This window comes from Protopterus annectens, chromosome 2.part0, assembly GCF_019279795.1.
Source record: "Protopterus annectens isolate FY-2018-M chromosome 2.part0, PAN1.0, whole genome shotgun sequence".
NCBI lineage: Eukaryota > Metazoa > Chordata > Ceratodontiformes > Protopteridae > Protopterus > Protopterus annectens.
This window is the reverse complement of record NC_056728.1, coordinates 1,962,629,641-1,962,653,843: the sequence shown is the minus strand read 5'-3', so window position 1 is coordinate 1,962,653,843 and position 24,203 is coordinate 1,962,629,641. Positions and strand designations below refer to the sequence as shown.

The 24,203-nt window shown below is 42.2% G+C and overlaps 1 protein-coding gene across 1 annotated transcript in view; it reads right to left on the bottom strand.

Moving 5' to 3' along the window:
* Positions 1–24,203, bottom strand: part of TUBE1 (tubulin epsilon 1) — a 623,636-nt gene that overhangs the window by 251,697 nt on the left and 347,736 nt on the right. The window contains exon 9 of the mRNA XM_044061905.1: positions 1,155–1,295. Within this exon, the coding sequence (XP_043917840.1) occupies positions 1,155–1,295 (141 nt within the window). The remainder of the gene's footprint in view (positions 1–1,154; positions 1,296–24,203) is intronic.

Here is a 24,203-nt window from a genome sequence, read left to right as displayed (position 1 = left end):
GCAGATGACTGCAAACTGGGAGCCATTATTGAATCCCCAAATGATGTGGATATTCTACAAAAGGGCCTTACAGAAACAGATGCTTGGTGCCAGATCCATGGGCTCAAGCTTAATGCCAAGAAATGTATAGTTATCCCCTTTGGGAAAAACCATGCACCTATGAATTACCACATAGGTGGCAGTAAACTAAACACCGAAAGTGTGATGAGAGACTTAGGGATATAGGTGGACAGTGGTCTCACCTTCAATAACCACATCACCATTACAGTCAGGAAATCTTCTATGTGGCACACCTCATCACTAAGGGCTTTTCATCCAGAAAAAAGGAGGTCATTGGTCCCACTATACTCATCCCTCATTAGATCCATTATAGAGTACAAGAACCTGTTTGGTATGTACCTCACAAGACATCTGCAACAGCTGGAAAGGCCGCAGAAATACCTCACTAAAAGAATAACAGGCCTAAAGCAGATGCCCTATGCTGACTGCCTAAAAAAACTCCAGCTATACTTTGTGGCATATCGTCTACTCAGAGACTATCTCCACTTAACATACAAGGCCATGTCAAACCCTGAGCTGTTGGACATGCTCCACTTAAAGAAATCCCAATCCCTCAGAGCCACACTCTCCAGGGATCTAAACCTGGTCATTACAATGAACAAAATATGCTGGAGGGATAGCTTCCTGACCCAGAGACTCCCCATACTCTGGAACAGACTTGCCCATACATGTCAAGCAGAGTGCCTCCTTGGCCCTCTTCAAAAGGAACCGTGACGATTGGATGGGAGATAGGAAATTCACCCCGGGGATCACAGTCGCCCTGCTAGACAGGGGTCCAGGGAAGTAAATATTGTGGGAAGAAATATCCAGGGAATTGTTATGGCTAGGCTTGTACAGGTCCTTGGGCCGATAGCCTTGTACCAACCTATGAACTGTAGGTCATCCTATAAAATGATACTATTCATTTTTCAAGTAATAGGTTATGATACATGGCACTTCAGTCATAGATACCCTTTGTCAGTCAGCTACACATTTTTATGGTTATGTGAACATAAGCACTCTGAATTTGTTTAACTTGTGCAAGAGTACACCACTAGAACACAATGTCCCAAGTTAAGAAGCTGGATTTTTAAAAATGACCATTAGCTGCCTACCTTCTTGGTGGCACGTTAACATCAGCCAGTGTGTAAAGAGGTGTCAGACTTGAGACCAGATAATGAAGTCGTGGAAATGGAACTAAGTTCATGGTGATCTCATTAAGATCCATATTAAGGGAACCTTCAAATCTTGCCGAGCTGCAAAAGTAAAACAGTTTACTGAAACTTGCATTGTGAATATTACTAAGAAATGCAAAACATTGTACATTAATGATTGATCAGCATGTTTACAGAAAGGTGCCATACCTTTGTCTTCCTTGTGTGATATTTGTTGTAAATGGCCATTTGTAACAGGAAATAAATCCCCTTAACAGCTCTCTCACATTTACACACCCACATGACAAATGGACACAGATATTCAGCAATTCCAGCATTAATTTCAAAAGATAAAATGCCAGTAACTAATAACTTTTGTCCAAAGCTGTATCTCGTAGATGGTACACTGTGTGTGTGTGTAAATGGAGGAAATCTGACAAAATCTATTCATTTAGTCATAAACCTGCAATTAAAAAACAATGAAAGCAAAAAGTGATGACCAGGTTGGACATAAATTGCAAATAAGCAATAATTAATTATATGAATTCATTTTGAGAAATAAGTATGTGTCAATGAGAATTTAAATCATCTGCTTTAAGTGGCATGCTTTAATAAATCTGTGCGTCTCACAAAGCACCTGCCATTCAGAGAAAGATTCAAATGTTACCAAGTAAAGTTGCCTAAGGTCCATGTCATTAACAACTGATTTTAATCTTTCATGCAGAAGAAATTTGCACAAAGTATAACTGCCCTGTCACTTCTTGAAATATCCTGCCCTGCAGGTCGCCCTTGCTGGCCATTCCAACACAGCCCTACCCTCCCTTGATGCTCTACCTGAAGCCCACCCTCCAAGGTGTGAGCATGCTGGTTATGCAAAAGGTGTGCCAGCCAATCCCATTTTCAGATATTTTTTGCTCCAGCAAAAGCCAGTGAGGCAACTGCCTCCAAGCACCACAGCCAAGTGGACGATGTGGACCATCCACAACTGGTCCAAGTCCCCTCAAAAGATAATAATCCCTTTCTCCATGAAAACAGAAGGCAGACTATGGAAAATGACCTGGTAGGATAGTGAGGGGGAAGGCATGGATAATATGAATAGTAGTATTCATTGTTGCATTCCTCACTTCTTGGAAAGACCACCAAAGCAGTGGACATAAGGGAGGAGGACAGGCTAAGTGGAGGTAAGGCTCTGTGAGACAGCGAAAACAAACCCTACCTTGGCCATGGACACAGTCCCTATATTGTATCGTTTGGAGAAAATATACGCAGAGGACCATATAGCTCCTTCAAGAATGGCCTGGGTGATGACCCTTGTGATGAAAAGCAGTACTGCCAGCACAGCTAGCTGGAATTTTGTAAATAATTATCTCATTTATGAATATCAAACTGATTTATACAAGATGATTGTGTTACAAATGTATTTAGAACTGTATGTCATACAAGATGCTGGTGTTCCAAATGTATTAGAACCATATGTTATGTGTATATCAAACTGATCTGTGCAGACTTTTTGTGTAGAAAAGGTATTTGTAAAGTGCTTGTTCTTGAAACGTATCCACAGTGCGCCTTACTAGAGAGAACAGAAATGTACATGCACTATTGTAGCTGTTTAAATCCATATGTTTTAACAGAGGAAAACTACCCTCCAAACTTTACAAAAATATCTGAAATTAAATCACTTTATAGGCTATGCCATAAATATGCTATCTCACAAGTTTCAATGCAGCCAGAGACACAAAGTCTGTACTAGGAAGCTTTCTGTATTGTCTTTGGGATGAACTAATTACTACTCTGGAAGCGTGGCGGTATGTGATTGTTTTAGGACTTCCAGTACCTCCAAAAAATACCCCTGCACGTAAGGAGTTGCACGGCTAATAGAATATCAAAAATAGAAAAAAGCAAGCCAGCAACCAGTGGACCGTTGATAAATAAGTAGTTTATTAGTAAACTACTAACGCAGCATGAAAGCTTACAAACAAACCGGTTTCGGCCCAGATTTTAACCTAGCCTTCTTCAGTGTTTTACAAAAAAGCCAATCATGAAGTGTTTTTATATAATCATGAAAAAATTATGATTGGTTGACATACTCATGAATATTCAACAAAGATATACTCTCAAGATTTTTTATAAATATTCATTAAGCCCTGGGCTAAAGAGTGCACCAAGTTTGGTGATCCATTTCTTTTCTTTCACATCAAGTTTTTTGTGCCAGCCACATTTATTAGTTCTATCACCAATAAGTTTATCAATAATTGTAAAATGAAATTGTGCTCTATTATGTATAAGTGTGTGTTTATATAAGGCATTAGATGTTCTTTTACATCTAATGTCACTCAAATGTTCCGACACACGTAACCTAAGTGGTCGAGAAGTTTGCCCAACATAAAATGAGTGACAAGTGCAACATGCCATATATATGGCCCAATCAGTATTACAATTGGCAAAAAATTGAATGTCAAAAACTCTGTTACTATTTCTACTAGTAAATTCTTTTGTTTTCAACATATGTTTACAATTAACACAATGACCACAAGGAAAACAGCCAATGAGTTTGTCCTCCAAAATAGTCGTTTGATATACCTGGGGTAATGTAGATTCAAAGTGATGTTTATAATGATTGAAATGTCCCGCTAGATTCTTTCCTTTGCGAAAGGAGAAGGAACATTTGTTAGGAATAAGTGTTTGGATTCTGGCATCCGCTTCCAATATATTCTAATTGTCCTTGATAAAATTCATAAATTTATTAGTGTTTCTGCCAAATGTGGTTGTAAAACGCAAAATGTTTTTGATCATAGGTTTCTTTTTGTACTTCAGAAGGCCGATCTATGTAGGCCAGAAGCATAGTTTTGAGCCATTGTAACATACCCTGAATTATAACCCCTGTCAATAAATCTATTGTGTAAAGCATGTGAGCATGTTGAGCAAAACTAATATTGTCAGAACAGTTACGTCTGATTCTGATAAATTGTGATTTTGGGATGTTTTTGGCGATATGTTTTGGATGAAAGCTGGAGGCGTGGAGTATGGTGTTGTATTGGGGAAACTTCCTGTAGATTTCAGTTTTTAAGGTATTGTCCATATTCCTAGTAACCAAAACATCCAAAAATGTTATGGATTTTTTATCATAAGTAATAGTAAACTGTATTCCCCATTTGTTATCATTTAAGTATTCCATAAATTCCTGAAGATATGAAATATCTGATCTCCACACCATCCAGCAATCATCCAAATATCTCCGCCAAATATCAATTTCAGGTAAAAACAAATTATGAGTATCGTCATAGATCATAATTTGTTCGATATAAGCCATGAACAGATCAGCATATTTGGGGGCAAAAGACTTCCAGTACCTGCCAAAGATCTGAGCAAAAGCCCTTGTGTGTGTATTTTACAGGTAGGTGCCAAGTCCTGCCAGCTTCCAGTAATGGGGGTTTTGCATGAGAACTAGAAGTCAAATGACCAGAAGTGATGTCATTCTGCAAGCTCTCACACAAGTAATATTTTAGATATTATTTTGAGAAGTCTCTTAGTGAGACAGAGCATTCTGTATTCTGTCATGGGCCTGACAACAAGAACCATTTACCACATCATCTGCCTTACTCTATTAAGTAAGTTATTATGGAATAGTATAATTCTCTTAGATACAGTCAAGAATATAGTGAAGCTTAGTTTAAATATAGTTTCTTTATTCGTCTGAGCCTGTCCTTCAATGTTATTTTAAATGTTGCCTGTGATTTGAACTCTGATGGCACTGTGAATATATATTCAGTATTTTCAAGTTCTTTTATTATTAAATATATTTAAACCCTTCATTGTGGCTGATCTTTGCAGAGATATTTAAGTTTTGAGAGTACTTGCATAATTATTTGGTGACACTGTGTGGGCCACTCCTCATAACCTTGCTCTTGATCAAACTACCATTTGTATTAATATTACACAGTAAAATTGGATTCCCTTTGTTAAGGGCCTTAAACTAGCTGGTGAGGAGTTGGGGTGGCAGTGATAACTACCTTATAGTCTGGGCAGAAGGAGGCATAGCTAGTAAACCTGTGCCAACCTTTCGTGTGTGTGTGTGTGTGTGTGTGTGTGTGTGTGTGTGTGTGTGTGTGTGTGTGTGTGTGTGTGTGTGTGTGTGTAAAATAAATCTTCCAATAGTGTGTGTCAGCTACTTGGGCAGGGACACAAAGCACTGGGTGGACAGAGTGAGTGTTGGAGGACTTGGCTTGGAACCCTGGATAAGGACTTCACTCTACAGCTATGCCAGTGGGGATTCTTACTGGGGATCTAGAGAAAGAGGGAGAAACCAGCTCTGGAATGACTGTGGTCTCTGTATACACTTAAAGGAAATTCCACTTGATGCAGAGAGTTGCATCTAGAAATACCGTATGTACCTGTTATCGTCCCAGTGAATGTCTCCACAGGTGCCAGTGGTGAGGACTGAGGCTTCTTGATTACTGGCCCATAAGTAGAGGATAGTCACATATTGGCTGGCAGTGGTAGGATATCCACATCAAATACTGGCTGGCAGTGGTGGGATATCCACATCACATATTGGCTGGCAGTGGTGGGATATCCACATCACATATTGGGATTCAATGGTGTGGATATTGAACTCGGGTAGCCTGTAAACAGTGGTCGCTAAAGGTGGTGTTTGTACTCTCAATCAGCCACAAAGTAAACATTCAGAGTATTTTTGTTAGCTTAGTTAGTTAGGGACAGCAGGCAAGGATGTCAGTAGAGGATTATGGCAAGCTGACAAGGAGCCAGTTGGCTGAGATGTGCCAAGCCAACGGACTGGTGCATGCCAACCGGACTAACAGGGAAATGATTGCAGCCTTAGTCACAGCTGAATCACAGACCAACAACCAGGAAGACAACAAGACTGTCTTTGGGGATGTACTGCTCTCAGAAAACAGTTCAACTTTTCCTCAGAGAACTTAAACATCCATCTGGAGTTAGAGAGACTTGAACTGGAGGCCAAACATTTAGAAATAGAATCAGCAGAGGGACTGTGTCATTTGGAGGCTGAAGAAAAGGAGAAACAGATGGAATTAGAATCAGCAGAGAGACAGATATCTGGAAGCTGAAAAAAAATGAGAGGCAGAGACAACATTGAAAAGGAAATGCTGACTCTTTACCAGGGTTATGGAGGTAATGGGGAAGGGAGTAACTGTACCCCAGAAGCAATAAAGGTCAGTAAACGTTTTCCTCAGTATCAAGAAGGTGATCATTTTGATAGGTTTATTCATATGTTTGAAAGAGTATGCAAATAGTATAATGCTGACAGAGGATTCTGGGTACAGTTCCTCACCCCCTTACTCCATGGTAAAGCTGTAACTGCTGTTTCTAAATTGTCTGATACCGATTGCTTAAATTATAATGCATTTAAAAATTGTTTATTGGAATGCTTTACGTTAACACCTGAAGCTTGCAGAAAAAAAGTTTTGTGAGCATAGACACAAGGCAGATGAAAGTGTGTGTGATTATATTGCTGAGTTAAGCACTTATTCTCATAGGTGGGTGAGGGGTGTCAGGTCACCACTTTTGAAGGGTTGGCAGACCTTTTGGCGAGGGAACAAGCCCTTAGCACTTAGCCTGAGGACATAACAATCTGGTTGGCAGATAGCGAACGTAACACCGATGAGTTGGGGAAAAAAGAAGACCTATACTTAGCAAGCAGGGCATCACTACACAGGAAAGGGTTACCCGGTGCTGCACATGGGTATAAGGGAACCCATGGTGGGCAGCCTAAAACACCCCAACAAAGTCCGCCAGTAACAGGGGAAGCCACTAGCTCAGGTACATGGCCAGGATCAAGGGTTAAATGTTTTAAATGTAACCAGTAGGGCAGTGTAGCACATACATGTCCATGGAGGCAAGGTGGGAAACAAAAGGTAGGGGAGACAGGAAGTGGAATAACAGAATGCCAGTGGTAAGTTGCCTGCAGACAACAAGGGTATCAAACTACCACAATAGGTTATAGCCTTTCTTAGTAGATGGGAAACCGGCCCCTGCTAACAGAGACAGCATCTGACCTAACCATTGTGAAGCCTGCAATGGTTAAAGAGGAGCACTACTTGCTTGGGCAGTCTACTCCAGCCAGAGCTTTAGGAGAGACCCCATTCCAAATACCTTTGGCTAGGGTTCACCTTGACTGGGAGGGTGGAAAAGGAAGCAAGCAAGTAGGTGTGTTTGAGGATATCCCTGCAGATGTCCTGATAGGAAATGATTCTGATATTGCAGTACCTTGTGTGTATGTAGTTACACACAGTCAGGCTTGGAGACAGGCATGTGGGTTTGGTAGCCTGGAGGGGATCCAGACAGACTGCACACTTTAAGCCAGGACTGGTGAGGTAGCTACCCTGTAGCAGTGAGACTGAAGGTGAGCCACAGCTGCTGGTGGGTACTGATGTCCCTTGGACGGAGTGACTGCAAGGGCAGAGGTGAGTAGTAGTACCCAGGCTGACAGTGAGGCACCACTCTCAGAGGATACCAGACTTCCTGTGGAAGGGGAGCTGGGAAGTGTTACAGAGTTGAGACAGGCTCAGCTCTCAGACCCTACATTACAATGCTTGAGGGAGGTAGCTACAGAGGCACCTGATTCTCAAGGAAAAGAGGATTCCATATACTGGAACAAAGGGTTACTGTATACAGAATGGACCCCTGAGGGAGGGATAGAGGGTGAGAGTATATAGCAGCTCGTAGTGCCCACAGCCTAAAATCTGGCACTTCTAGCCATAGCCCATGACATTCCCTTTGCAGGTCATATGGACATAAAGCACACCAAGAGATGGATTATGCAGAAATGTTATTGGCCTGGGATTGCAAGGGATGTAACAGGGTACTGCAGGACCTGTGAGCAGTGCTAAAAAGTAGGCAAGACAGGAGACAAGGTCAAAGTTCCATTAATGCCTTTTCCTGTGACTGAGGAGCCATTTCAGAGGGTAGCTGTGGATACTGTGGGGCCTCTGAGTACTCCAAGTTTCACATGGAAGAAGTATATCCTAGTGGTAGTAGATTATGCTACCAGATACCCTGAAGCAGTGGCTCTGTCCTCCAGTGAGGCAGAAAAGGTGGCAAATGCTTTGTTAGAGATTTTCAGAAGGGTAGGGTTCACAGAAGAAATACTGAGTGACAGAGGTGCCAGTTTCATGTCAGACCTGCTGGTTTGTCTGTGGAAGCACTGGGGGGTGAAGCACCTAAAGACCACATCCTACCACCCCTTGACTAATGGTCTGCTGGAGAGGTTAAACTCTACACTTAAGACCATTCTACAGACATTTGCAGACCAGTTAAAGAAGGAGTGGGACAAATATTTGCCCCATCTGTTATTTGCTTACAGAGAGGTGCCCCAGGAGTCCACAGGTATCGCACCTTTTGAGTTGCTGTATGAGCATAGTGTGAGGGGACCTCTAGATTTGATTCACGATGAGTGGGAGGGTGTGTGTGAAGAGTCTGTTGTGGCATATATCCTAAACCTCAGGACAAGGCTCAGAGAACGCATGGGCTTGGCCTAAGAGAACTTGGAAGAAGCCCAACAGCAGAAAAAGGTCTGGTATGACAGGAATGCTCAAGCCAGAGAGTATGCTGTGGGGCGCAGCAGGTTATGATTCTTATTCCTGTCAGACACAATAAGCTGCAGGCAGCTTGGGAGGGACCCTTCAAAGTGGTAGGCGCAAACTGTGTCATGTTAACATTGATGAAACCATACCATGACAGATAGGCCCTTGTGCTGAGTATTTGCAGTGAATAGCAGAAGGAGTCTGAGGGGGATCTGGTGAGTATTTGCAGTGGATAGCAGAAGTCGTCTGAGGGGGATCTGGTGACTGATCTCCTCAGTGAGGCTTGGACGGAAACCTCAGTGGAAGGGTTAGCAATGTCTCAGCAGCTATTCCCTACCCAGGTACGAGAAATCCAAGCAGTGTTACAGGAGTTTGGGGGCATGTTCACTGGGAAACCAGGGTGTATCCACCTGGTGCACCACCATGTGAATACAGGACTCCAAAGGCCTATTAAGCAGGCCACTTATATGGTACCTGAGAGAGTCAAACAGACTCTGAGGGAGGAGATACAGGAAATGTTGGAACTGGGGGTAATCCAGGAGTCCAGCAGCCCCTGGACCTCCTCAGTGGTGCTGGTACCAAAGAAGGATGGCAGCACCAGGTTCTGTGTGGACTATGGGAAACTAAATAAATAGCCACACAGAGTCAGATGCTTCCCCCATGCCTAGGACAGATAAAGCCCTAGACGAGCTGGGTGGGGCTAAGTATCTTACCACTACTGATTCTACCAAGGGCTAAAGGCAGGTGCCCTTGACTCCTAATGCTAGAGACAAGTCAGCCTTTGTGACTCCTTTTGGCTTGTATGAGTTCAAGAAGATGCACTTTGGGATGAAAAATGCCTCAGCAACATTCCAGAGGCTGGTAGATCGTATCCTGGCAGGAGCAGGGGATTTTGCCCTTGCTTACCTGGATGATATTGCCATCTACAGCCATTCCTGGCAAGAGCAACTTCAGCAGGTCAGGGAGGTGCTGGGCAGACTACAGAGGACTTTGCTGACCATTAAGCCCAGTAAGTGTCAGGTGGGTATGGCAGAGGTCTCCTACATGTACCAGAATCTGTTGAAGTGGAAGATATTCAATCATGGCCTACCTTGTTACCAAAAAGCAGGTAAAAGCATTCTTGGGGAGCGAGGTACTATAGAAATTTTGCCCCAGTTATAGTACCAGAGCTGCTTCCCTCACAGACCTGACAAGGAAAAACAGGCCAGATAAGGTAGTGTGGACCCCAGCATGTGAGCAGGCATCCCAGAAGCTTAAATGAGCTTTGGGAGGACCCCCTGTGTTAGCAAGCCCAGATTAGAGCAAATGATTTGTTGTGCAGGTGGATGCTTCAAACCATGGGATGGGGACTTTACTCAGCCTGGTTTCCTCAGAGGGAGAAGAAAAGCCAAAGGTATATCTCAGCGGTAGGCGCCAACCTAGTGAGGAATGCTATGCAACTGTAGAAAAGGAATGTCTAGCCATAGTATGGGCACTGTAGAAGCTTCAGCCTTATCTGCATGGAAGGAAATTCACTGTAGTTAGACCACAATCCCTTAACATGGCTACATCGAGCCAGCCAGCAAAATGCCAAACTACTAAGGTACTGCCTAGGGTTGCAGGCATATGATATGACAAGTGCAACATTGTAGTGGGGTTAGCAATGCCAAGGCAGATGGAATCTCAAGACAGGGTATGGGGTAATGTATTCCCAGATAGGCTCACCCTCTCAAGCAACATTTTATAAAGTACAGTTTTGTACCTACCATAAATGTAGATGTTCGAAGATCCACATTGCTGCAGTCCTAACACTTGGGTAGTCCGCTGTCCCTCGGTCGGCCCGAATATCAGAGTATAAGGCTGACGTCGGTCAAGGCGCATTTGACTGACATCAGAACGTCAGGGTACAAATGCTAATGACCGACGTCATATCCTCAGTCTTTTCTTGCCCCAGATGTCAGAAGACCCTAAAAAGAAAGGTCAAAACCCATAGACAACAACTAAACAACCAACCAGCCTAACACCAAAAATATGTACAATATATACAATATACACAATATACCTCAAATGGATAACCCAACCCACACAACCACCTCAAACTACAGAGGGGAAGGAGGGAGGGTAAATTGGACTGCAGCAATGTGGATCTTCGAACATCTACATTTATGGTAGGTACAAAACTGTACTATGTTCTTCATCCCACATTGCTGCAGTCCTAACACTTGGGTAGAATCCCAAAGCAGAGGTAAGGGAGGATGGCTAAACTATAATGAAGCAGGAGCTGCCAAAATGCCCTGCAACACAGCAGTGGCAAAACCAGCCCTGGATTTAGAGTACAGTGGAAGGTGGTAATGCCTAGAGAAGGTATGCACTGAACTCCAAGTGGCTGCCTCCAAAATATCCTTAGTAGCCACCCCCTCAAAAAGCTGTTGAAGTGGCAGTAGCCCTAGTGGAATGAGGCCTAATCCCAGCTGGAATCTCTTTGCCATGATGGGAATAACAGAAAGCAATGCAAAATCCAATCCACTTAGAAATAGTTTGTTTTGACACGGGCTTGCCCTGAGAGCACAAAGCAAAAGAAACTAATAACTGCTGAGATTGTCTGAACCCTTTAGTTCTGTCCAAATAATATCGCAACTGCCTGTGTACATCTAAAGTGTGCAAAATCTTTTCCCCTTTATTTTGGGGATTTGCATAAAAAGTAGGCAAATGAATAGTTTGGTTTAAAGCCACACTAGAAACCACTTTAGGCATAAAGGAAGGATTAGTACGTAAAGATACCCTATCCTTATGGAAATTTAAGAAAGGCTCAACTGCCATAAGGGCCTGCAATTCAGAAACCCTTCTTGCAGAGGTAATGGCCAACAAAAAAGCAGTCTTCCATGACAAATATTTCAACTCAGCAGTAGCTGCAGGCTCAAAAGGTTGTAGAGTGAGTTTCTCCAACACAAAATTGAGATCCCAAGCAGGAGTAGGAGCCCTTCCTGGGGGTCTTATATTCTTTGCCCCTCTAAGAAATTGCTTGAACAAAGGATGAGAAAACAATGGTGGGTCACAGTCGTAGTGAGCTGAAATTGCTGCAGCATGAATCTTAATAGAAGAGAAGGACAAACCTTTGTCCAATAACTCAGTAAGATATTGAAGAGCCACACTTAAATCAGGCTCAGAAACATCCAAATCCTTAGCTGCACTCCAAAATAAAAATCTCTTCCATTTATCTGCGTACACTTTCCTTGTACTAGGCCTTCTAGCTTCCAAAATCACATTCAAAACTTGTTGTTGAAGTTGAGACCCTCTATGGTTTAAAACAGAATATGCCAGGCTGTTAGGTGAAGAGAGTGAAGTTTGACATTGAGCAAATGACTGTCCTCCTGGGACAACAGATGTGGAATCAAAGGCAAAGGCCAAGGAGGCTTCCGTACTAGACTTCTCAGTAATGGGTACCAGTGCTGTCGAGGCCAATCTGGAGCTATCAAAATCATCCTTGGCTTGTCCTGTCTGACCTTCAGAAGTACCTTTGGGAGGAGAGGCAGAGGTGGAAAGGCATACACATGAAGATTTTTCCAACTGAAAGAAAGAGCATCCACTTTCCAAGCTGTGGGATGAAACCTCTTCGTGCAAAACTTTGGCAGCTGGTGGTTTAGAGGAGAAGCGAACAGATCTATGTCTGGAGTTCCCCAGGACACTGTCAATTTCTGAAATACATGAAGATCCAGTTTCCACTCGTGGGGATCCATGATTTGTCTGCTTAACACATCTGCTAAGGAGTTCTGTGCTCCCAGCAGAAACCTTGCCTGAAGACTTAGTTGTAAACTGAGAGCAGTCTCCCACAAAATCATTGCTTGCCTGCATAGAGGATAAGAATGTGTTCCCCCTTGCTTGTTGATGTACCACATGACAGTTGTGTTGTCTGTTAGAATCAACACCTGCCCTGGAAGAAGTAAATCCTTGAAAGCTATTAATGCAAACTGGACTGCTAACATCTCCTTCAAGTTGATATGTAGATGCTGTAGTCTGACAGGCCACTTGTCTTGTATCCACTTTCCGTTTAGATGAGCTCCCCAAGCTTTGTCTGAGGCATCTGTCGTTAAAATTTGACTCGCCTCTGGCCGGGTCACAGAGAGTCCCTTGTTTAGGTGACATTCCTGAGCCCACCACAAAAATTCCTTTTGAATGCAAGGTATTATTTGAATGACAGTGTCCAGATCCTGGCAGTGCTGTGTCCATACATTTTTGAGATACCATTGCAACTTCCTCATATGCAGTTTGGCATTGGGAGGCACCAGAATACAAGATGCCATGAACCCTAAGGCTTGAAGGACTGTCCTTGCAGTCAGCCCGGACTGAAGAGATAGATGATGGAAGTAAAGGGAAAGATTCTTTTGTTTGTCCGGGGTTAGAAAGGCCATCTGGGATGCTGTATTCAGTCTTACACCCAGAAAGCACATGTCTTGAGAGGGTACTAGACTGGACTTTATTTCGTTCACAGAATACCCCAGGCATCTTAGCACTGCTATCACATATTCCAAATGACGAAGAAGCTCGTCCCTTCCTTGAGCCAGAATCAGGCAATCGTCCAAATAAGGATAGATTTGTATTCCTTTTAGCCTGAAGAAAGCTATCACTGGAGCCAGAACTTTTGTAAATACTCTGGGCAGTAGATAAGCCAAAGGGCAATGCAGAGAACTGATAGTGAGAAGTCCCAGTCTGAAAACGCAGATACTTCCTGCAACTTAGCCTGATAGGAACATGAAGGTAAGCCTCCTTGAGATCCAAAGTTACCATCCAGTGATCCTTGCCCAGCAGAGGTAAAAGCTGTTGTAACGTCAACATTTTGAACTTGGGAATGTCCAGATAAGTGTTGAGGATAGATAAATCCAAAATTGGTCTCCACGTGTTCCCCTTTTTTGGTACAAGGAACAGGCGAGAATAAAATCCTAGGCCCCTTTCTGGCATAGGAACCGGCTGTATGGCCCCTATTTGGAGTAACTGAGAAATTTGCTTGTGAGCCTCTATTCTTTGTTGAGGAGGAATGTCTGGCATGCCTTTGAAAGGAGGCAAGGTATGGAAATAAAACCTGTAACCGTGATGTATGATATCCAATACCCATCTGTCTTGGGTAATCAAACTCCAATTTTCTTTGAAAAGTGCCAACCTTCCTCCCAAAGGTGCTGCCAGGCGAGAAGGTTCTGGCAGCTGAAAAGGTAGGTCATTGGGTCTGTTTACGAAAGGACTGACCCCTGCCCTCACCCGAAGACTGTGCAGGAGAACTCCCTGTTCTAGGCCTGAAAGAGCCCTGACACCTGCCCCTGCCACGTCTAGATCTACCCCTAGACTGGGAATCATAAGAAGGATACGTCCACCCCTTAGTAGGCCAATTTCTACTAAACTTTGGAGGCTGAACCTGCAAAAAATCTTTAACAGTCTGCATAGACTTAGCCTTGTCTTCCATTTTCTTTAAAACTGCCTCAACAGGAGAACCAAACAAGACATCAGATTGCAAAGGGGCATCCAAAATCCTAGTTTTAACATGGTCAGATAAATTTTGATCCCTCAGCCAGGCATGCCTGCGAAGAACTGACCCAGTGGCAGCCACCCTAGACGAGGCCTGTACAGCATCAAAACCACATTGCAAAGAATGCTTACCCACCTGTTCAGAAACATGCACTAAATCTTGTAACTCTTTACAATCAATACCTTCCGCCAGAGCATCAACCTTAGATTTCAACTGTGAAAGGAGATAATTTTGATATTTCAACATGTGAAACTGGCAATTCAAAGCTCTCATGGCTAGAGTGGAAGAAGTATAAACTTTCTTTCCCCATCTATCCAAGGCCCTGGCCTCTTTATCTGCAGGAACCGGATTCTTGACAACAGAAGCCTTAATACCCTTAGGCCCCTGGCTAACAGTTTCTGGGTCTGCCCTAGGACTCTTAAAAAGATACTTATGAGCTTCAGGCACTCTGTAATACCTATCTGGTTTAACAGGAGCAGGAGGCAAAGAATCAGGATTAAGAGAAGCCTCTGCAAACACATCTTCCACCACATTCAGAACAGGAGGTATAGCCAAAGGCCTATGCTGGGGTAAAAACAAAAATTCCCTAAGCCTTTTCCTGGAATCAGAGAAGTCCTGACCTTCCCATTTAAAATGCTCTCTCATGGAGTGAAGGGTCTCTGAAAAAGAAAAATCCTCAGGAGGAGAAGCAGAAGGAGTAGAATCATCCACATCAGAATCAGAATAATGAGAATACTCCTGCAAGTCTTCAGCCGAAGACTCAGACACATCCGAAGCCTGCTCATAATCCCCCAACACTGGTTCCATCCTAGGCCTCTTATCAAGGGGGGGGCATAGAGCCTCTAATTAAAGTAATTAAATCTTCTGCCATTTTAAGCATGTGCTTCTTGGGCACAGAACCTGAAGAACTAGGAGTGACACCCATAGAAGCTAAACTAGACCTGCCTCTAGGAGAAGCCTTGGAAGCAGAAAGAGAGGGCCTAGACACCTTAGGAAGGGAGGGGAGTACAGTTATCTGAGAAGCCCCTACAGCCTGACCTGCCTCCTGGGAGGCCACATCCTGTAAAAACAAAGTTTCTCCCTGGGACTCCAGAGAGGCCTCCGTCGGTTCCACTGGCGCCTCTAAAGAACCGGCGTCCGGTTCGGACGACTCCTCTAACCTAGGTTTAACTGCCTTGTCCTTGCGCTTCTTTGAGGAAGCCGGCGTCGGAGCATCCGACGGCATATTGTAATTGCACCGCTTCCCAAAGACCAACCTGGCACAATCCAACCTTCGCTTTATAGTGCGTTTATTGAACCTAGCACAAAAGCGACACCCAACAACGTCGTGCTCAGGTCCCAAACAAGGTATACACAAATTATGGTAATCCCTATGCGGTATCTGTTTCCCACAAGAAATACAGTTATTCACTTTTTCTGACATCCGGTAAACCACTGAGGCAAGAAAAAACCAAAATATTCCCCAACGGGGTACTTAACCAACTCTGACTTCGGTCTGAAACTCCGAATTCGAAAAATTTCAGAACGCCGAACGGCACTTGCAACACTGCTTCTGCATCGGACCATGCGGCAAAAAAGACTGAGGATATGACGTCGGTCATGCGCATTTGTACCCTGACGTTCTGATGTCAGTCAAATGCGCCTGGACCGACGTCAGCCTTATACTCTGATATTCGGGCCGACCGAGGGACAGCGGACTACCCAAGTGTTAGGACTGCAGCAATGTGGGATGAAGAACATCAGGCACTTGAAAAACTAGCTTGAGTCTTCGAAGGGGGGGGGTATGTGATGTGGAAATCCATCCACTGCCAGCCAATATGTGCCAATCCTCCAACTCTGGGCCAGTACTCAAGGAGCCTCAATCCTCACCACTGACACCTGTGGGGGACGTTCACTGGGGGGGATAACAGGTATACACAGTATTTCCAGATGCAGCTCTCTGCATCAAGTGCAATTTCCCTTAAGAGCATGCAGAGACAGTGGTCAGTCCAGGGCTGGTTTCTCCAGATACCCAGTAAGATTCCCCACTGGCACATCTATAGAGTTGAGATCTTAGCCAGGGTTCCGAGCCATGTCCTCCAACACTCTCTGTCCAACCAGTGCTGCGTGTCGCTACCGAAGTAGCTGACACACACACACACACACACACACACACACACACACACACACACACACACACACACACACACACACACACACACACACACACACACACACACACACACACTCTTGGAGATTTGTTTTACACACAAACACACACCTGGGAAAGACTGGGACAGGTTTACTAGTTATGCCCCCTTCTGCCCAGACTATAAAGTAGCTATCATTGCCACCATAATCCCTTGACAGCTACTTTAAGGCCCTTAACAAAGGGTGTCCAATTTTACTGTGCAATATTAACATTATTACAATTGGTAGCTTGACCAAAAGCAAGGCTATAAGGACTGTCCCACACAGTGTCACCAAATAAATATGCAAGTACTCTCAGAATTTAAATATCTCCAAAAGATCATCCACAATGAAAAGTTTAAATATATTTAATAATAAATACTAAAAGTACATGAAAACATGAATATATATTCACAGTGTCATAAGAGTTCAAATCACAGGAATTATTTAAAATAACCTTGAAGGACAGGCTCAGACAAATAAAGAAAAAGAATATCTAAACTAAGCTTCAATATATTCTTGGCTGTATCTAAGAAAATTAAACTATTCCCTAACAACTTACTTAATAGAGCAAGGCAGATGATGTGGGGAATGGCCCATCTTGTCGGGATCAAAACAGAATACAGAGAATGCTCTGTCTCACCAACAGACTTCTCAAAATCATATCTAAAATACTACTGCCGAGACAGCTTGCAGAATGAAATCACTTCTGGTCATTTGACTTCTAGTTCCTATGCAAAACCCCCATTGCTGGAAGCTGGCAGGACTTCGCACCTACCTGTAAAAATATACACACAAGGGGTTTTGCTCAGATCTTTGGCAGGTGCTGGAAGTCCTAAAACAATTGCATACCTCCACACTTCGAGTAGCAATTAGTTCGCCTCAAAGACAATACAGAAAACTTCATGGTACAGACTTCGTATCTCTGGCTGCTCTGAAACCTGTGAGATAGCATCTTTATGGCCTAGCCTACAAAGCGATTTAATTTCAGATACTTTTCTAAAGTTTGCTGGACTGAAGTTTACCCTCCAGTTTCCTCTGTTAAAACATATATTTTTAAACAGTTACAATATGCATGTACATTTCTGTTCTCTCCAGTGAGGCACACTGCAAATACCTTTTCAACACAAACATCTGTACAAATCAGATTGATACACACACGACATACAGTTCTAATACATTTGTAACACCAGCATCTTTTATTTTTATTTATTTTATTTTTATTTTACATTTGTTGACTGGGCTAGTCCAAATGGATATATGTCCATTTTCAGTAGAGGCCCGGGGAGAAAAGCTCCACAAGTTAAACATCCAAGTACATAAGGACAATGATATTTACAAAAGACATTTGAACTATTAATTAGACAGTCACACAAAACATGTCAAAAAGAGAAATGCAAATAATGTTCTTTATAAGCAATACCAGAACACACATACTATAAAAAAAAGAAAACAAAATTAGACACAAGTCCTAAAAAAAGTAGGCTAGTTAGTTGATAAGACAGACACTATATACATAGGTATATGCTCTCAATAAGATAAGTGATAAAAATTATGTTTTAATGGGAAGGGGAAGTTGTTTAATCTGGGTTAACACAGGGGCATAGTCAGTGTGATTTGAGGTAAGGTTTAAGTTTCCTTTTAAATAGGTGAACTGAGGATAATGATGTTATGTGATTGGGGAGATTGTTCCAGGTTTTACCCACTGAATTAGAGAATAGAGTGTCCCCTGCTGAGTTATTGGATTTAGATATCTGTACTAGTAGTTTGTTAGATGAGCGAAGGGTTTTGAGATTATTATAGAGGGTGACCAAGGAAGTGAGTATAGGAGTATTTTGTGGGTGGTACAGGATCTTGTGGGTTACAATTATTTCATTGAATAATATTAGATTTGGCAATTCAAGCCAGTCTAGTTGTTTCAAATTGATACAATGATGGATTCTACAGGTGGACCCTGCAGCAAATCTGGCAATATTGTTGTATGAGGTAGTCAGCTTATTCAGTGCACTTTTACATAATTTGGAATAGATGGGAGAGGCATAAAGCAGAGTAGATGTAAGGTGGGTGCGGGCAATGGTGATTCTGGCTAATGGGGTCAGAAAGGGTTTGATCCTATAGAGGGAACCTAATTTCTTATTAACTATTTTTATAGTGTTATTGATGTGAGGCTCATAAGAGAGGTTATCATCAATTAGAACCCCGAGTAGTTTAGTGGTAGTATCAGGAGATATAATGGTTCTGTTACTAGAGGTTACGGTAAAGTTAAATGGGGAGGTTCTATGGGTGGGTGTGAATAGCAGCATTTTTGTTTTCTTTGGGTTTAAGATAAGATATCTATGCAGGAGCCAATTTTTAACTGTATTAAAGGTCTGTTGGGTTTGGGATTGAAGTTCTGATGGGGAAGTGGCAGAGCATATAAGTGTAGAGTCATCTGCGTATTGGATGCAGGTGGCTTGTGGAATAACAGAGTGGAGGTCATTAGTAAAGATGGAGAAAAGTAAAGGTCCCAATATGGATCCTTGTGGGACTCCTAGGGTAACTGAAAGGTGGGAAGATAAAGTTTTTGCCCAAAGTACAGCTTGTTTTCTATTATTTAAATAGGACTGGAACCACTGAATAACAAGATCATCAAATGACAGGTTTCTAAGAGTGTTAAAGAGGAGGTGATGGTTGACCATGTCAAAAGCTTTTGACAGATCAATAAAGAGGGCTGAGGATAGTGCGTCATTATTCCGATTTCTGTTAATATAGTCAGAAAAGGATAACAGAGCAGAGGTGGTGCTATGAAATGGTCTGAAACCATGTTGACAATTGGCTAGTAGATTTTTTTCAAGTAGATGGGTTAAAAATTGCCTGTGAATACATTTCTACATTATCTTTGCAACAGGGGGTATTATGGCTATGGGCCTGTAGTTGGAAAGGTCCTTAGAAGTCCCGCCTTTGTGCAAGGGGATAATGTGGGAGACTTTCCAGATGGATGGGATGTATCCTTCAGTTATTGTTCTATTAATGAGGATGGATATAGGATAAGCAATTTCTTTAGCTGATTTTTGCAGGTATTCTGCAGGTAGTTGATCTGCAGAGAGTGTGGTGGGTTTAAGCTGGTGGATAAGTTTACAGACAAGGGATGTGGGAACTGGTTGGAAATGAAATAGGAAAGAGTTATTGCTCATGGCTGTGCTAGAGCATGTGGTGTTAGGAGATAACTGGTTGGCCAGGGATTTAACAGTTTCTGTAAAGAAAGTCTTAAATGAGTTGGCTATTTGGGTAGGGTTATTTAGAGCCAGAGGGAGTGGGAGTGCAGGAGTGTCCTGGGTGTAGGAGGTTATTTATGCCTTGCCAGAATTTTTGTGTATTTTTTTGGTGGGCTTGTTGAAGGTGGTTGTAGTAGTTCTTTTTGTCAGACACTATTGCTTTTTTAGTTTAATTTCTTAGCTGCTTAAACCTTAGGTGATCTGAAGGGCTTTTTGATGCCCGCCAATTGGCCCATAATTTATTTCTTTGGAGAATTTTTTGTTTGGTAGCTTTAGTGAGCCATGGGGCTGGTTTAGTTCTAATTCTAATTTTACGCATAGGGGCATGGTAATCTAGAATGGTTAAGAATTTTGTGTTAAAGTATTTGACTGCGTCATCTAATGGGAGATGCTTGAGTTGTGTCCAGTCACAGGCTGAAAGTTCAGTTTGAAAGCTTTCCAGAATGAAGTTTTTGTTGGTCCTTACAGTCCTATAGTTGGTTAGGTTTGGAGGTTCAGTCTTATATCTAATTAAGTATGTAAGTGAGTGGTCACTTATATCTTCTGGGAGGGTGCCTGATTTATAAGTTTGCTGGGGAGTATTAGTGAGAATCCAGTCTAGAATACTTTTTTTGTTATTAAGCTTATTGGTTCGGGTAGGGGAGGTTATGTTTTGGGTAAAGCCATTTAGATTAATATGAGTAGAAGGCTGCTCAGTTGTACAGGAAATCCAGTTTATATTAAAACCTCCAAGTATTATGGTTTCTTCTGGATAGTTGGTTGATAGCGAGCTAAGAATAGCTTCTAGTGTGTTAGTGTTATTGCCTGGGGGAAGGTAGATAGAGATTATATATATAGATTTCCATTTGTTAAGCTGAAACTTTGATATAAGAATCTCTGCATTACTGGAAAGAGGTAGTTTGGGGTCTATTGAGGTAACTTGTAGTCCATTTTTGTACAGTATAGCTACGCCTCCACCTTTCTTTACATTGCTGTCAAGTCTCAGGATATTATATTCGGGGGAATAATTACAGTGTCATGTATTGATGGGTTAAGCCAGGTTTCAGTAAGGCAGAGGATATCGAATGAATATACATCTATAAGGGCATTTAAAGGAGCAAGTTTATTATTTATGCTACGAATATTTAGATGTGCTATTAGAAGAGAATTGGGGGTCCTGGTAAGTAGTTGTGTGTTAGATGAAGTTGTTGTATCAGGCTTAGTAGCTGTACTTGAGGTAGGACCAGGGTTTGGATGTATATCCCCATCTATGAGGATGTGGACTTGAACTCTGAGGGTAAGTTGTAGAAGTTTAGAAGTTATGTTTTGGAGTTTTCTAGCTTTAGGGCTATGGTAAAAAATATGAGTAAGTCTATGAAACTTGGCTGACAAATATTTTGCTGGGAGACAACAGCTACTGAAACTATGGGGAAGATTAAATGTGGATATAGAGGTTTGCTTGATAGGATAGTGAAATCCTAGTTTTGTTTGGTGTTCGTAGTGAGTAAGTAGATATGGAATAGTTAGGATAGTTAGCAGTGATAGTAAAGATACGGGATTATGGCATGTTTGGTTGAATAGTAGAGGCATTATAGGAATTATATGACTGAGTTAAGAAAAGCAGGGAGATTAACGGATAAGATAGAAGGGGGAGAATTACTGGGAGTAGAGTGCTAGTACTTTAAGGGGAGGGGTTAGTGATCGGTGATAATACAGTGGGTGTGGCTAGAGGGGTATATACTTAGGACCACTGGGGGCGGGTGGAATTTGGGGGCAGGGTAGGGGAGCAGAGTGAGCCCGCAGGGCGAACGGAGCGGGAAGAGCAAAAGAAGAAGCAAATCCTAGAAGAACAATCAGAGACACTAATTGTTAAGGTAAGTAAAGGTGGTGAAAGGTAGGTAGCAGATAGGATAGTATTTGGATAAAAGCAAGGAGGTAAAGCAGTGAAGAAGGTAACTGTAGGAGAGTAGAGAAGGACTATACACTGAAATAGTGAATCAGAATGCCTATAAGGAGAGTCTGGGGACAATAGGTAAGGTGTAGAGAAGTATTGCCACCTAGTGGACAAGGTGAGATGGCAGTAATAGCGTCTGTTGGGAGAGAGAAGGGAGGGTAGCAGAAGTCAGAGTTTAAGTATAGTAGTATAGGAGTTTATAAACAAAGGTTATAGGAGAGAGGAAGGGAGACAGGGTCTAGGAACAGATAGAGTTTGGTTGCTGGTTGTCCTGGCTAGTGAGAGTAAATGTACAATATTATAGTAGTGCACACTATTATGTCTACAGGCAGTAGTTTTTAAAGTACACACTTTCTCTTGCTTAGTGTATTCCCTTGGGGCGGACTGTTGCACAGGGAAGGATGGGTTCTGTTCTCTTAGTTAGGGAAGACTGCAGTGTACTGTTGAATAAAAATTGCTATTCAGCAGGCCGGGCAGGTCCTCTTGAGTATTACTGAGCAATGAGGTTTGGTAGCTGGTGATAATACGGGGAGAGAGAAACAGTAGTAAGATACACAGAGAGAAAAAACACATATACTTATTAGATATTTAGACAACAGCAGGTTCAAAGAATATACAAGCATAGCAACACAACCTTGTCAGATAGATATTTTGGCTCTAAAACAGTGTAATCCAACTGAGAAGTAGCAAAACGTATTTTTAAATATTAGATTTTTAACAGTGTAGACCAACTAGTTATGACATAAGTCATGGCACAATATCTGCTACTCACTAGCTAGGAAGATATCATAGTACCTATGGTAAATTGCTAAGGTCCCTATTGTTGAGAAAAACTATATAGCACAGTTTACTTTCATCTTGTATGACATACAGTTCTAATACATTTGCAACACAAGCATCCTGTATAAATCAGTTTGGTATTCACAAATGACATATATTTATAAAATTCCAGCTAGCTGTAGTGGCAGTACTTCCTTTCGTCACAAGAAGGCCGTGGTAGCTGTGGTTCTTGCAGAATGCCTCTTTATTAGGCTCAGGACTGGTTTTGCATGGTGCTGTTAAGGGAAAGAGTTACAATGTGCTAGCTATTTGGAAAAGGTCAGTTGCAGGTCTATACTCTTTTGCAAATCAGATAAACAAGTTATGAAACTTTCTATTATCCTTGAGTCATAAACAAAATCTAAACTCTCTATGCACATCTACGGAGAAGGCTCCTTACCAGAGTTTTAAGGCTTAGAAAGGAAGCAGTCAGTTGCACAGTCAGGTTAATAGTCAATTCTGAAACTACCTCAGAAATGAAGGAGAAGTTAGTACACAGGGACAGTCTATTTTGATGGTATACAAGGAAGGCCTCTTTGGTCATTTGGGCTTTCATTTTTCTGAGATCTGCCAAGCTGTGGTGACTACCACTAAGAACCACATCTTCCAAAAGGCATATTGAAATGAGAATGAGATTGACGGTTAAAATGAGGGCAAAGTTAGCTTCTCCAGGTTAAAGTTGAGATTGCATAGCAAAGCATCTGTGTTCTAGATGGTCTGAGATGGACAATTCCCCTGAGAAATTATCTAACTAAAGGACTAGAGTACAATAGAAGCTCCATAGGTAGTAAGGTGAGATAGTAAAAGCATTATGTATTCCAGGACCAATGCTACTTTAGCTTTTCTGGGGTCATGGCTCCTGGTAGGCAAGCTTTTCTTATTATGGGTTTCCCTAGACTCCTTCATAATGCTTACCACATTCTGAATAGTTGTGCCTGCCTGGAGTCATATTAAGATCATCCAATCTGTCAAACGTATTGTGGATCAGGTTTGGGTGCAGTAGGGTCCCAATGTTTTGAGTCGATAGGGCCATTCAGTGAAGCAACACTTTTATGTTTTTTTTATTGCCAGGTTGATCAGGAGACTGAACTAGTGTTTTTAAGTGGCCAAACAGGAATTAAGATAATTACATTTTGGTCTTTCATATTTCACTTTGATTAGTACCCTATGATCAAGGGTATGGGAGGAAAAGTGAAAATGAGCTGACCAGTATGAATTGAGAGAAGGTATCTGTTTTTCAGGCCCCTGGCATTGCTGCTCTGGTGCAAAACTGTCTCAGTTGCCTGTTCAGATGACAGGCAAACAGGTGCATGTCTGATGCAGCCCATATCCATGTCAGATCCAGAAATACAGGCCTTACTCTACACACTCATTCATTCATGGGATTCTGACTGTGAACTGCTCAGTCAGTCTGTTATGTTATTTATTTTTAACACCTTTATTAAATCTGTTAAGACATAGGAAAGCATCCATTAATATAAAAGAAAACATGTTTCCAGTTACATACACTATACATCACACATGATGTCCTTCTAGATCACTGTCGCACTATTCTTTACTATAGGGATCTCCCATCCAGGGCAGCCCGGCATTCAGCCAGTATATCAAAGCCTTATGATCTTCTATGCACCGTACATCACACATTTGCTTCCCACACAGGATGCAGGGCATAAAACTCACATATGGATGCAGTTACTCAGAACTTCTTTACCACCAGTCCGAGCGCCATTATTGCTCATTAGTCTGAAGGCCTAAATACCTAACCAACAGATAAGTGCC